The 11,139-nt window shown below is 33.7% G+C and overlaps 1 protein-coding gene across 2 annotated transcripts in view; it reads right to left on the reverse strand.

Moving 5' to 3' along the window:
- Nucleotides 1-11,139, reverse strand: part of Rps6ka6 (ribosomal protein S6 kinase A6) — a 174,661-nt gene that overhangs the window by 127,762 nt on the left and 35,760 nt on the right. For both annotated transcript variants that reach the window (XM_004638813.2, XM_023723784.1), the window contains exon 3: nucleotides 365-481. In XM_004638813.2, coding sequence (XP_004638870.1) covers nucleotides 365-481 — 117 coding nt within the window. The remainder of the gene's footprint in view (nucleotides 1-364; nucleotides 482-11,139) is intronic.

The following is an 11,139-nucleotide window of genomic DNA, read 5'->3' on the forward strand; positions in this document are numbered from 1 at the left end:
TACAGTCTCTTATATAAGAAATACAAAATATAAAGAAATTAAAGACTGATATAAAAGATAACAGTAAACAGCAAGATAGACTTTTGCAAAAGATAAGGGAAACTAGAGAAGGAAAAAGGAGGGAGGAAGATGAAAAAAGAATTATGATGTATTTTTTCTTATACAAACTTCCCATGATAAATATTATTCTACATACTACAAACATACACTAATAAAATAAAACAAACGAAGGTATAAAATTTAAGAATTATCTCTCATGGATTCTTCATGAAACTTAAGGCGCATTTATGAACCTCCTACACATGCATATGTTTGTTTGTTAAATACTTATTAGAAAAATAAAATGGAAAAGCATATCCATTACCTTGCCAAATGATCCTTGACCAAGAACCTTGAGTAACTCAAACTGTGCAGGATCTGCTTTTTCATAACCTTCCTTAACATGATGAGTAATAGGAATCTCTTTAAACATAACTTCATCCTGTAAAAAACAAATCCAAAAATATGCAAATCTCCTTTCAATATCACGATTCCCAACTCCCTTAATCTAGCAGATTTTTAGGCTAATATTTTCCCTATTTAAGTGTTTTCCAAATAATGTGTACAAACACCACCACCAACTTCCTTACCATATTATTTCATGTCAAGGGAACCATGTAAAATATACTCTTTATTTCAGCTTACCAAGGAGGTAGCAATAAAAGGAAAGTGTTAACAACTATATCAAGCCCCTCATTAATGTTTGACTTATGAGACAAAAGCAGAGAAATGCAAGCAAAAGATGTAAACTTCAACAGCTCTTTCAAACAGTATTTTCCTATAAACTTTTAAATATTTAGATGTCCAATTAGTCATATAAATGCACAATAAACTGGCATAGAAAAACTATTCAAATCCCAAACAACTTTCTAGGACAAGATACTAATTTTACTGAAATTTTAAATCTAAATCATATGCAAGATTTCCTACCATCTGGGTCATTCATAAAGGTAGCCACCTAGAAACTGTTTTAGCCTCTTGATGCAGCACTCCACTCAGCTATGAAGACTACTTGTGATTCTATTTACTAGAGATAGCACAGTAGCAATTACATATTACAAAATAACAGAGGTGGAACAGATATTAAAACCAATGCTCTCACTGTATATGGAAAAAAACTGAGACTATAGAGTTTAAGTTTACATGAATAGTTAATCACAATGTCTAGAAGTTTTAGTAGCTTTCATTCTACCATGTTCTTGTCTGAGAGAAAAATTGATTTAAGTTGATTAAGGTTCACTCTAACTTATTTACCCTTCAATTCACTGATTAATCAATAATGCTTTGGGGCCAAACTGGACAAGATTATGGTGTCAAATTAGACAGACTTAATGGCAGCTAAAATGACTTCTACATCATATAGGTAGTTAGCCAGTTTCTTGCTCAAAAGAGGTACATTAGAAAAAGGAATTTTAGTCTTAGATATTACAACACACTACTTAAACAGAAATGAATTATCAACTGTGAAGAATGTATCAATGTGTCATATATATCAAAACAGTATTTCACCAAATCCTTTTAAATAATGATTTATAAATATGATTTAAACTAAAGTTTATCATCTATGACTTTCCCTTCCTGAAAGGGACCTAAGAATAATCTTTTTTTTCTTTTTTCTTATTTTTAAGCACTGGACATTAAACCCAGTGCTAGGCAGACAGTTTACCACCAAGTACTAAATTTGTATACTTCTAAAAATGCAAACATAAATCAGGCATTGTGGTCCTATGGCTGTAATTCCAACATAGGAGAACCTGCAGCAAGAGGATAATATGAACTAGGGAATTTGGAGCTGGGGATTTGGCCCAGCAGTAAAATGCTTGCCTAGCAAGCTGGAAGCCCTGTGTTTGGTCCTCAGCAACAAAAACAAAAAATAAACCTATTCTAAAAAACAATTCAATGTTTCAGAACAGAAAGAGCGAGGAGGCTGTTTCTGGCTCCTGTTCTCACACCCACTGCAGTATATTGAGCTCCATAGAAACAGATCCTGGGCAAGTGAGAGCTGGATGGTCAATGCACGACTCTGTACCTCACAGAGGAAAACAAGTAGACACAGGCAAAGGAGATCCTAAGAAGCCGAGGCAAGATGTCATCATATGCATTCTTTGTGCAAACTTGCTGAGAGGAGCACAAGGAGAAGTACCCAGATGCTTCCATTAACTTCTCAGAGTTTTCTAAGAAGTGCTCAGAGAGGTAGAAGACCATGTCTGCTAAAGAAAGAGGAAAATCTGAAGATATGGCAAAAGTAGACAAGGCTCATTATGAAAGAGAAATGAAAACTTATATTCCTTTCTAAAGGAGAAACACAAAAGAAGTTCAAGGATCCCAATAGGCCCCAGAGGACTCCTTCAGTCTTTTTATTCTATTCTGAGTATCACCAAAAAAAATCAAAGGAGAACATCCTGGCCTCTCCATTGGTGATGTCACAAAGAAACTTGGAGAAATGTGGAATAATACTGCAGCAGATGATGAGCAGCCATACGAGAAGGCTGCTAAGCTGAAGGAAAAGTATGAAAAGGACATCGCTGCTTACTGAGCTAACGGAAAACCTGATGCAGCAAAAAGGGAGTCGTCAAGGCTGAAAAAAGCAAGAAAAAGAAGGAAGAGGAGGAGGAGGAAGATGAGGATGAAGAGGAAGAAGAAGATGAACAGGATTAGGATGTAGAAGAGAATGATGATGATTACATTGGTTCTAGCACAGTTTTTTTCTTGTCTATAAAGCATTTAACTGCCCTGTACACAACTCACTCCTTTTGAAGAAAAAAAAAATTGAAATGTAAGGCTGTGTAAGATTTGTTTTTAAACTGTACAGTGTACTGAATGTGTCTTTAGATAGCCTGTCCTGGGGGCATTTTCAATAGCCACTAACCTTGCCTGGCACAGTATGGGGGTTGTAAACTGGCATGGAAATTTAAAGCAGGTTCTTGTTGGTGCACAGCACAAATTAGTTATATATGGGGACGATAGTTTTTCATCTTCAGTTGTCTCTGATGCAGCTTATACAAAATAATTGTTGTTCTGTTAACTTAACACCACTCTGTAATTGCAAAAAAAAATGTTGCAACTGTTTTGTTGACATTCTGAATTCTTCTGAGTAAATATAAATTTTTTATTAAAAATAAATTCAACTTGTCCTATTAATATGCTTAGAAAGTGTCTCATTGATATTTGTTCCTCGATAAAATTAAAAAAAGAATTAAAGAGTAAACAACTTACAGCAAACAAAAAAATTAAAAAATAAAATAAATTCAGCCAAAAAATACAGTAAATTCAAAAATGATGAAAAATAAACAAAGCAACTGAAGAGGGGAATTTATGAATAGCAAGATAGTGATCCTCCAAAAAATGCCTGAATATATGCATTAGAGCTGAAGGTTTTGTATTCTATTAAATCTGACATATATGTAGGCATTATTGGAATATGTGTTTCCCAAGAAAAATAATATATTGTATACTCTAATTGATATTATGGCCATCTGAGTTTTCAGCTATAGGATATTAGGAATATGTTAGTGGTATATGGAACATGGAAAGCACATTAGAGAAAGGATCAGTAAACTTTAAATTCTGTTCGAATATCTGCGGTGCATAATGTTAGCAGCCCTGGCCAAATTGTAAACCATGCTCTATTTCCTTTTTCTTCAATGGCTATGGGGATTGGTTACATAGGCTTTTAAGGTCTCCTGTCGATCTTGGATCTATATTGAACACAGTATTTTTATAGTTAAGATGGCAATTTCAGGTCCCTGGGATGTTTACAATCATTAATGTAAGCATGAATGATAATGCTATCAGTGGCTTGTTTGTTTTTAAAGTGTTCTGATTTAGGAAAAAAACTTTAATCCAATTACTTTCCTGCAACCAGAGCAAGGTTTCTAAAAAATTTGTGGAAGGATCTTTTCTTCATTTTATTAAAATCCATACATGTCCATCCTCTAGAATGCAATGTCTTTCAGTTTTTAGCAGCAGTAAACTAAACAGGTCCTACCAAGAAAATCTACTAAATGAAAAACAAATAACTTTTCTCCGTAGATAGTCACCAGAGGATGCTTTAATACTGTATCTTACCCATTTGTTTCTCCTTTCCACTGAACTATGAGCTTCTTTAATGCAGGTATTACCAGTGTTATGGCTTCTACCTAGATGTCCCACCAAAGGCTCATATGGTCATGGGCAATGTTTTTCAGAGGTAGCTGGATCTAGAGTGTGTAATGCTGGGACTGACTCATGAGGCAATGCTAGAATCAAGATCACCAGCAGCAACAGGATAAATGCTATCCAATTTAAGTAGCCTGAATAAGAAAGAGATGAACAATGTCATCCCTTGTTGCTATGTTACCTTTCTCCTACCATGAACTGTTTCTCCTTTGCAATGCCTGTCCATTGTGCCACCTTGTCTTGGAGCCAGCCAATTATACCCTGAATCCTCTATAAACTTAAATTGAATAAACTTTTTTCCCTTTAAAGGTTTGAGTGTAAAGTATTTTGTCTCAGGAACAATAGAAAATTAACTAAAACAACCACATTTATTTATGTAATCCTAAACACTCAGCACAATACTCACTTGATTGTACAGGAGCAGAAAAGCAAAGCAATACTCACAATTTTATAAAAAGAAAAGAAAGAAAAACATACTTTTAAAAAGAAACATGACCCTTAAAATACATACATAAAGATAATTATGGGAGATAATGAGTACACTAATCCATCTGAATATACCATTGGTATCAAATCACTGTCATGAACCTTATATACACTAAAAAAGGATGTTAAAGGAAAATTTAACCAACAAAAACATCAAAAGTATTTTAAACACATTTGTAAAACAAGAAAAAATATGTCTGAATTGTTATTTGTTTTAGGAAGATACCACTTGTATTAAGTAATTGTCAGTATTCACAAAACCTATGAAGGCTCAACTATAACCTAATGAGCAAGCTATGATTTCTAATAACCGCTGATAATTTACCTAAACCCTGGTAGTCAGCAATTACATAGTCCTGGTAAAACACTGATAAAGTACCAAATAAATTTTGAAATGCCCTACTATTCCATTCCTTTGATAGCCAATTTATCTAGAGGAAAGAAATCACCTATTAATCAGAACAAGAAAGATATGAGAAACAACCTATTAATAAAATACCTAATAATAAAATTTTCAAGAGACTGCAGAATTAACTTCCAGAAAGCAAATCAAAAGAAAAAAGACTTTTAAAGGCTAAATATATTGGGTTTTATGTAATAATGGAACATCCATCACTTCAAACAGTCATTTTATCTTAGGGTAGATAGACCAGCTCAGTAAAACAGATCACTCTCAAACTGTAAGCAATTTGCTGTGGATCTGTTAGAGGTGAAGGGCTGGCCAAATAGTTAAGGGGATTAAAGTGTCTGCAAACAGGTTCAGGGGCTGGAGGTTCAAACCCCTGGACTGCCTTGTTGGTCCTGCCCCCGGGGCACATTTAGATGGCAATTGAGATTGGGCATGGTTAGTCCTGGAGATCCTGCTATCCTTTTACGTGTATTATACCTTTCTATTTGTATTTCTCCTTTTGAGTTCTTATAGTAGGGAAAATATACGATATTTACACATGTGTGTCTGGTTTATTTCACTTATGAGTATATCTTCAAGTGGCAACCACTTCAATATAAAGGCTTCAAATTTATCATTCTTTATAGCTGAATAATACTCCATTGTGTAAAAATACCACATCTTTTTCAACCATTCCTCAGGTAACGCGCATCTTGGTTGTTTCCAAGATTTGGCTATCACAAATTGTGCTGCTATAAACATAGGCACACATATATCACTATGACATGATGTTTTCAGATCCTCCGGGAAAATTCCCAGTAGAGGAATAGCTGGTTTAAATGGGATTCCCAGTACAACTTTCCAAGGAGTCTCCACACAGATTTCCATAACAGTTACACCAGTCTACATTCCAATCAGTAGTGGAGAAGTGTTCCTTAACTGATTAAGAGAGGGAAAGAAGAAGAGCGAGGAAACACGAGAGTGACAAGCCATATGGTTATATGTAGAAGATGGGCAAGGCAATGATCCTGAGAATCTCCAGAAGATTTTTGAATCTAGCAGTTAATTGGAAAGATTCTCACCCTGACTAACTATAAATACTGATACCTGTGAACTAAGCAACTGCACTGAAGATGATAATCTGTAATAGTAGTTTCATGCTTGGAGTGCCTGTTATTCTGGTCTTCTGAATACGGGCTGCTTGTCATGACATGCCAGTTGCTGCTGGGCTGTCTCTCGGGTAGATGATTGTTCAAAAATAAGGGGGTGGTGAATGAAGGCAAGAGACAGGAAAAGGAATGTTGTGGGACTGTCCTGCTTCAAGGTTGTAGATGGTTAGATTGTTGGACTTATGTTTAAACATAAGAAGTATATAATTCTTTATGCCTATTTTTTCAAATATATTCTAATTTTTAAATATTTTTTCATCATATTCTGTAGGGACTTAAAGTTCAACATATCGATACTTGATGAAAAATACCTCTTCCACGTATGCCTAAGATGTTTGATATTCAGACAGATAGCAAGGTTAAGCTTAACAGCCTAGGTGGTACAGTAATAAAAATGAGCTTGTATTCTGGAGGGTTAACAAACTAAGTTTGCAGACCAAAATTAGAGAAAAAGGAGGGACGCAAGGAAAGCCAAAATCTTGGCCCTAGCCTTCCAAGATCAATTAAGACTCAGGACATATGAAAATTTGTACTGTAATGTCATGTAACTCAGTAGTGTCCCAAATTTTCTGACCAAGGAGATTAAAAAGCCACACAGGAAAGTGATCGATGATGTAGAGTACGCCTAAGGAGAGTCACATGGAGAAAAAACATTCTCTCAGGCTTTCACAGAGAGCACATTGGCCAAGCAATGGCCGTGACTCATCCACATGGCTTACACTGAAAACGGTTCTACAATCTGAGCTACAGGATCTCAGGATAATTCCTGAGGGGATTTCACTGACCTTATCAGGCCCAAAAGCTACAACTCTTGTCGCATAGGTCCTGCTTTATCTTGGTCTTAACCATCCAGCAGAAAAGTACAAAAACGAAGTATAAGAAGTAAAGCCATGGTGTTATGTTGAGCTGTAGGGGACTCAGGTCAACAATTTCTGATATTGCCAGTCAAGCGGAAGACCCAATACTATTATGGACTACTGGACTCTTTCAGAATATTTTGCTGAGTTAACACACCTATGATATTCAAATAACAGAACTTAACAAAAAAAGGGTATACAGATGAATGTCCATTTTATATCTGTGCATTCAAAGTGGTTAGGATAGATATATAGTTACGTTCTCTTAATGAATAGAGGGATTTGTTCTAATGGTGTTTGTAAATAGGATATCATGTCCACATCTTGTACAGCAATTAACCACTAGGAAGAATGTATGCAATGTGTTAATTATTGAAACTGTCCTACCAATTTGGCTTGAAACTGTCTCATTGCTATTTGTTTCTCAATAACATTATGGAAAAATAAAGAGATTGGGCAGGGTGGCAAGCACCTGCAATCCCAGCTTTTGGGAAGCTGTAAACAGGCAGATCACTATTAGTCCAATCTAGTACTGAGACCCTGTACATCCTGTAGACGCTTCCCTAAAAATACAACATAAATAAATAAAACACATGTGAAAACTCTGGGGACACAAAAAAACCAAGCAAATATCAGCATACTTCCAAAGAAACTAATAGGGATAATAATGTAAATGTGAAAATATCATGCATTAAATGCATGAAAATAATGTGCATATTGCAAAATCATTGCCAAATACTTGTCTTTGAATTTCTGTAGCTATGACTAGAAACCAAAAAGTTGCCAAACTTATTCCTATTTGGTTGGTTTATTCTACTTATAAGGATCAGTTTGTTTTTTAACCTATAAAATATTAATACCTACTTCATTTAGTTGAGATCTCAGTTACAAGAGGAACAAAACCATAAACCATCAAATTTGACATTATTGAATTTACAGGATATTATCTTTGTATACTTCATTATAATGTGTATAACCACGTTATTTTTACAGTGCCAAAATTTTTAGTTGAACAATATTTGCTCATTTGAAAGTTCTACATGTTTGTGCTACAGGGGTTCCAAATTTTAAAGAAAACTGCTAGAAATCAGAAGTAACATATCAGTATTGTAAGGGATCAAAAATATTGAAGGATAGCTAAGTTACAAGGGCCACCAAAATGAAAAGTCAAAGGAAAGAAAAATATTTACCACACAGGAAATTAGCAAAGAAAAAATAGGAACTAGAGAAAAATTCAATACTTCTGTAAACTTCAAATTCGATTGTTTTAATGGTATTTTAATATGCATGCTAATTGGTTTCATTTACACTACTAGTTTGTCTCTGTTCACTGAGAAGAAAGCTTTGTGTTATTGTTTCTCTTTTTGCAAGAATCTTTTTGGTTTATCTTCTACTCTGATTAGTTACTTGGATAAAAATAATATACACTGTAAGGAATAATATTATTACTTTATTACTGATTATGAAATTTTATTTTCATAAGATAAAAAATCACCATGCCAAAAGGAGAAGAAAGCACAACTTGAAATGCTTTCTACATAATTTCCCACTTGAGTTTAATTGTGTAAAATGTACTTTTGAAAGGCTTTTTAAAAGAACTCTTTAGAAAATAATATATTAAAAATGGTTTCCATATTAGAAACTTAGAGCTTATGATACCAGGAATTTGATTTTGTTTTATTGTAAATGTACATCTTCAGTTCACTGTAGCAGTCACATTTCAAGGAAATAAAAATCTGACTCGTTAGAGACTAAACACATTGCTGACTTTGCACTATTAGAACCTAAAAGGTATCTAATTGTTAATTGATTCTTCCTTAAAATTTAGAAGATATTGGTAACAATAAAAATATTTCATCTCACAGAATAGCAAACACTCCATAAAGTAAATATAAGTGGAAAAAGGTTCAAGTCAACAACTTCTGACATCATTGCCAGTCCTGCGGATAACCCACTACTATTATGGACTACTGGACTATATTGGGTTACTTTGCTGAATTCATGCACCTACAATATTTGAATGGCAATGGAATAGCCATCTCTCACAAAACTAAACAGGGGGATATAAATGAAGGACCATTTTGTAGTGAAAAAAATATATATGTATCTATATATATCTGTATATAAAAAATATATACAGCTACTTTCTCTCAGTTCAATGAGAAGTTTTGAACTAATGGTGATTAGACAAGATATCATGTCTGCATCTTGTACTATGAGTAGCTACTACGAAGAGAACAATATGCAATGTATTAATTATTGTAACTATGCTACTAACCTGTTTTGAAAGTGTCTCATTGCTATTTATTTCTCAAGAAAATTAAAAAAACTACCGATTTTAGACAGCTGTTCTTATTTTGACAATATATATGAGAAATTAACTCATATCAGCCACCTAACAAAAAAAGTAATATTTTTTCTAATCCTGACATTACTAGAAACAGGGAACTAAGTGATTTTTCTATCAGAAATATCTTGCCAGTGATCTATAACTTAATACTAACAAAAGGAAAATTTTCCTGAGAAATGGAAAACATCTCATAACCAATATAGACATGTTAAAATTACACACACTATATAGTCCAACTTTGCTGTTCATATGCTAGATATTTATGGAGCCTGAAAAGTATTTAATTTTGCTTGTTGTACCTGAAGAAAATAGATCAAATGACCACAAAAATTTAAAGTAATAAAGTTGAAATATATTAGTTGTCCAAATAAGTTAAATAAACATAAAATAGCTTCAGAGTACACAGATATGTATTATAGACATATGTATTTTTCAAGTCTGAGGATTAAATATGCTTTACCACTGAGTTATACCCCCAAATTTAAAGTTCACTTTTAAAGAACACTGTTTAAAGAATCACAGAGCAGTTTGTACAATCTTACACTATTTTAAAACAATAAAATCCAACAAACCACATGGCTATCAGTATCATATTGCAAATAACAACCACATTCAAGAAATCCTATATATGAAAACATTATCACTAATATAGTTTTATTGATACAAATTAAATATGTTTACCATCACAAAATAGTACATGATGTCAAGCAGAGACAGACCATAAATAAAATTCCTGGAAATTATTCTAATTCTTCCTAATTCTCTAAAACTTCAGATATCATCTTCTATTCACTGAAATTGACTGCGCACAGTAAACAATATTATCATTTAGTACAGTACGTTTGAGTCTTTTACCGAAACAGTACATCATGACTAATTTTCTATTAAAATTAAGTAAACATCTGACAATCACTCTATGTATGAGTACAAACAAAATTAGGCCATATTGCCTACTTTTTTTATAGTTCATACACTCCTTTTGTGAGCTAATAACATAAGTATTACTCTGTCTCTTAATCTACATGATCTACAGATAAATCTTTATAGATAGTTTTCACAGAAGTTTATATTTGATTATGCATACTATTTAAATGTTATTAATATTAACTGAATCATAATACTTAAAATGCAATTATACTTCTGGTTTTGTCAACTTAAATTGTTCATGGCAACTATCTGCAAAGATAATCAAATAAAATATATGAAAGGAGAATCTTGCACAAACCCAACTTCAATCCCTCTGGTTGTTTCTATATGAGATAAATATAGATATGAATAAGTTTTATAAGAGGAAAAAAGATTTATTTTATCTACAACTAAATGAGAAAAAAAATGGTACCTGTACCATCCTTAGTTTCTATTTTTCTAGGTCTATATAATATATGGCTAACCTAACAGTAGGCACACTGTATCATAAATCTGACTCTACAACTTGATAGTTTTATCACCTATCATAAATCACAAAACTCTCCAAATCTTAGTAGAATGTTCAGTACAAATGAAAGTGTTATAAAGTACTACTTTTGAGGCTCATTCAACATTAAAAATAAGGGCTGGAGAGATGGCTCAGTGGTCTAAAGCACCTATTTGGAACAAGCTTGGCAAAGCATCAGGGACCGCGGTTCGATCCCCAGCACCACATGCCAGCCAGCCCCACCCCCTGGTGGGCTGAGCTGGCCACACACACACACC

Source organism: Octodon degus, unplaced genomic scaffold, assembly GCF_000260255.1.
Source record: "Octodon degus isolate 3935 unplaced genomic scaffold, OctDeg1.0 scaffold00103, whole genome shotgun sequence".
In the NCBI taxonomy this organism is placed as follows: domain Eukaryota; kingdom Metazoa; phylum Chordata; class Mammalia; order Rodentia; family Octodontidae; genus Octodon; species Octodon degus.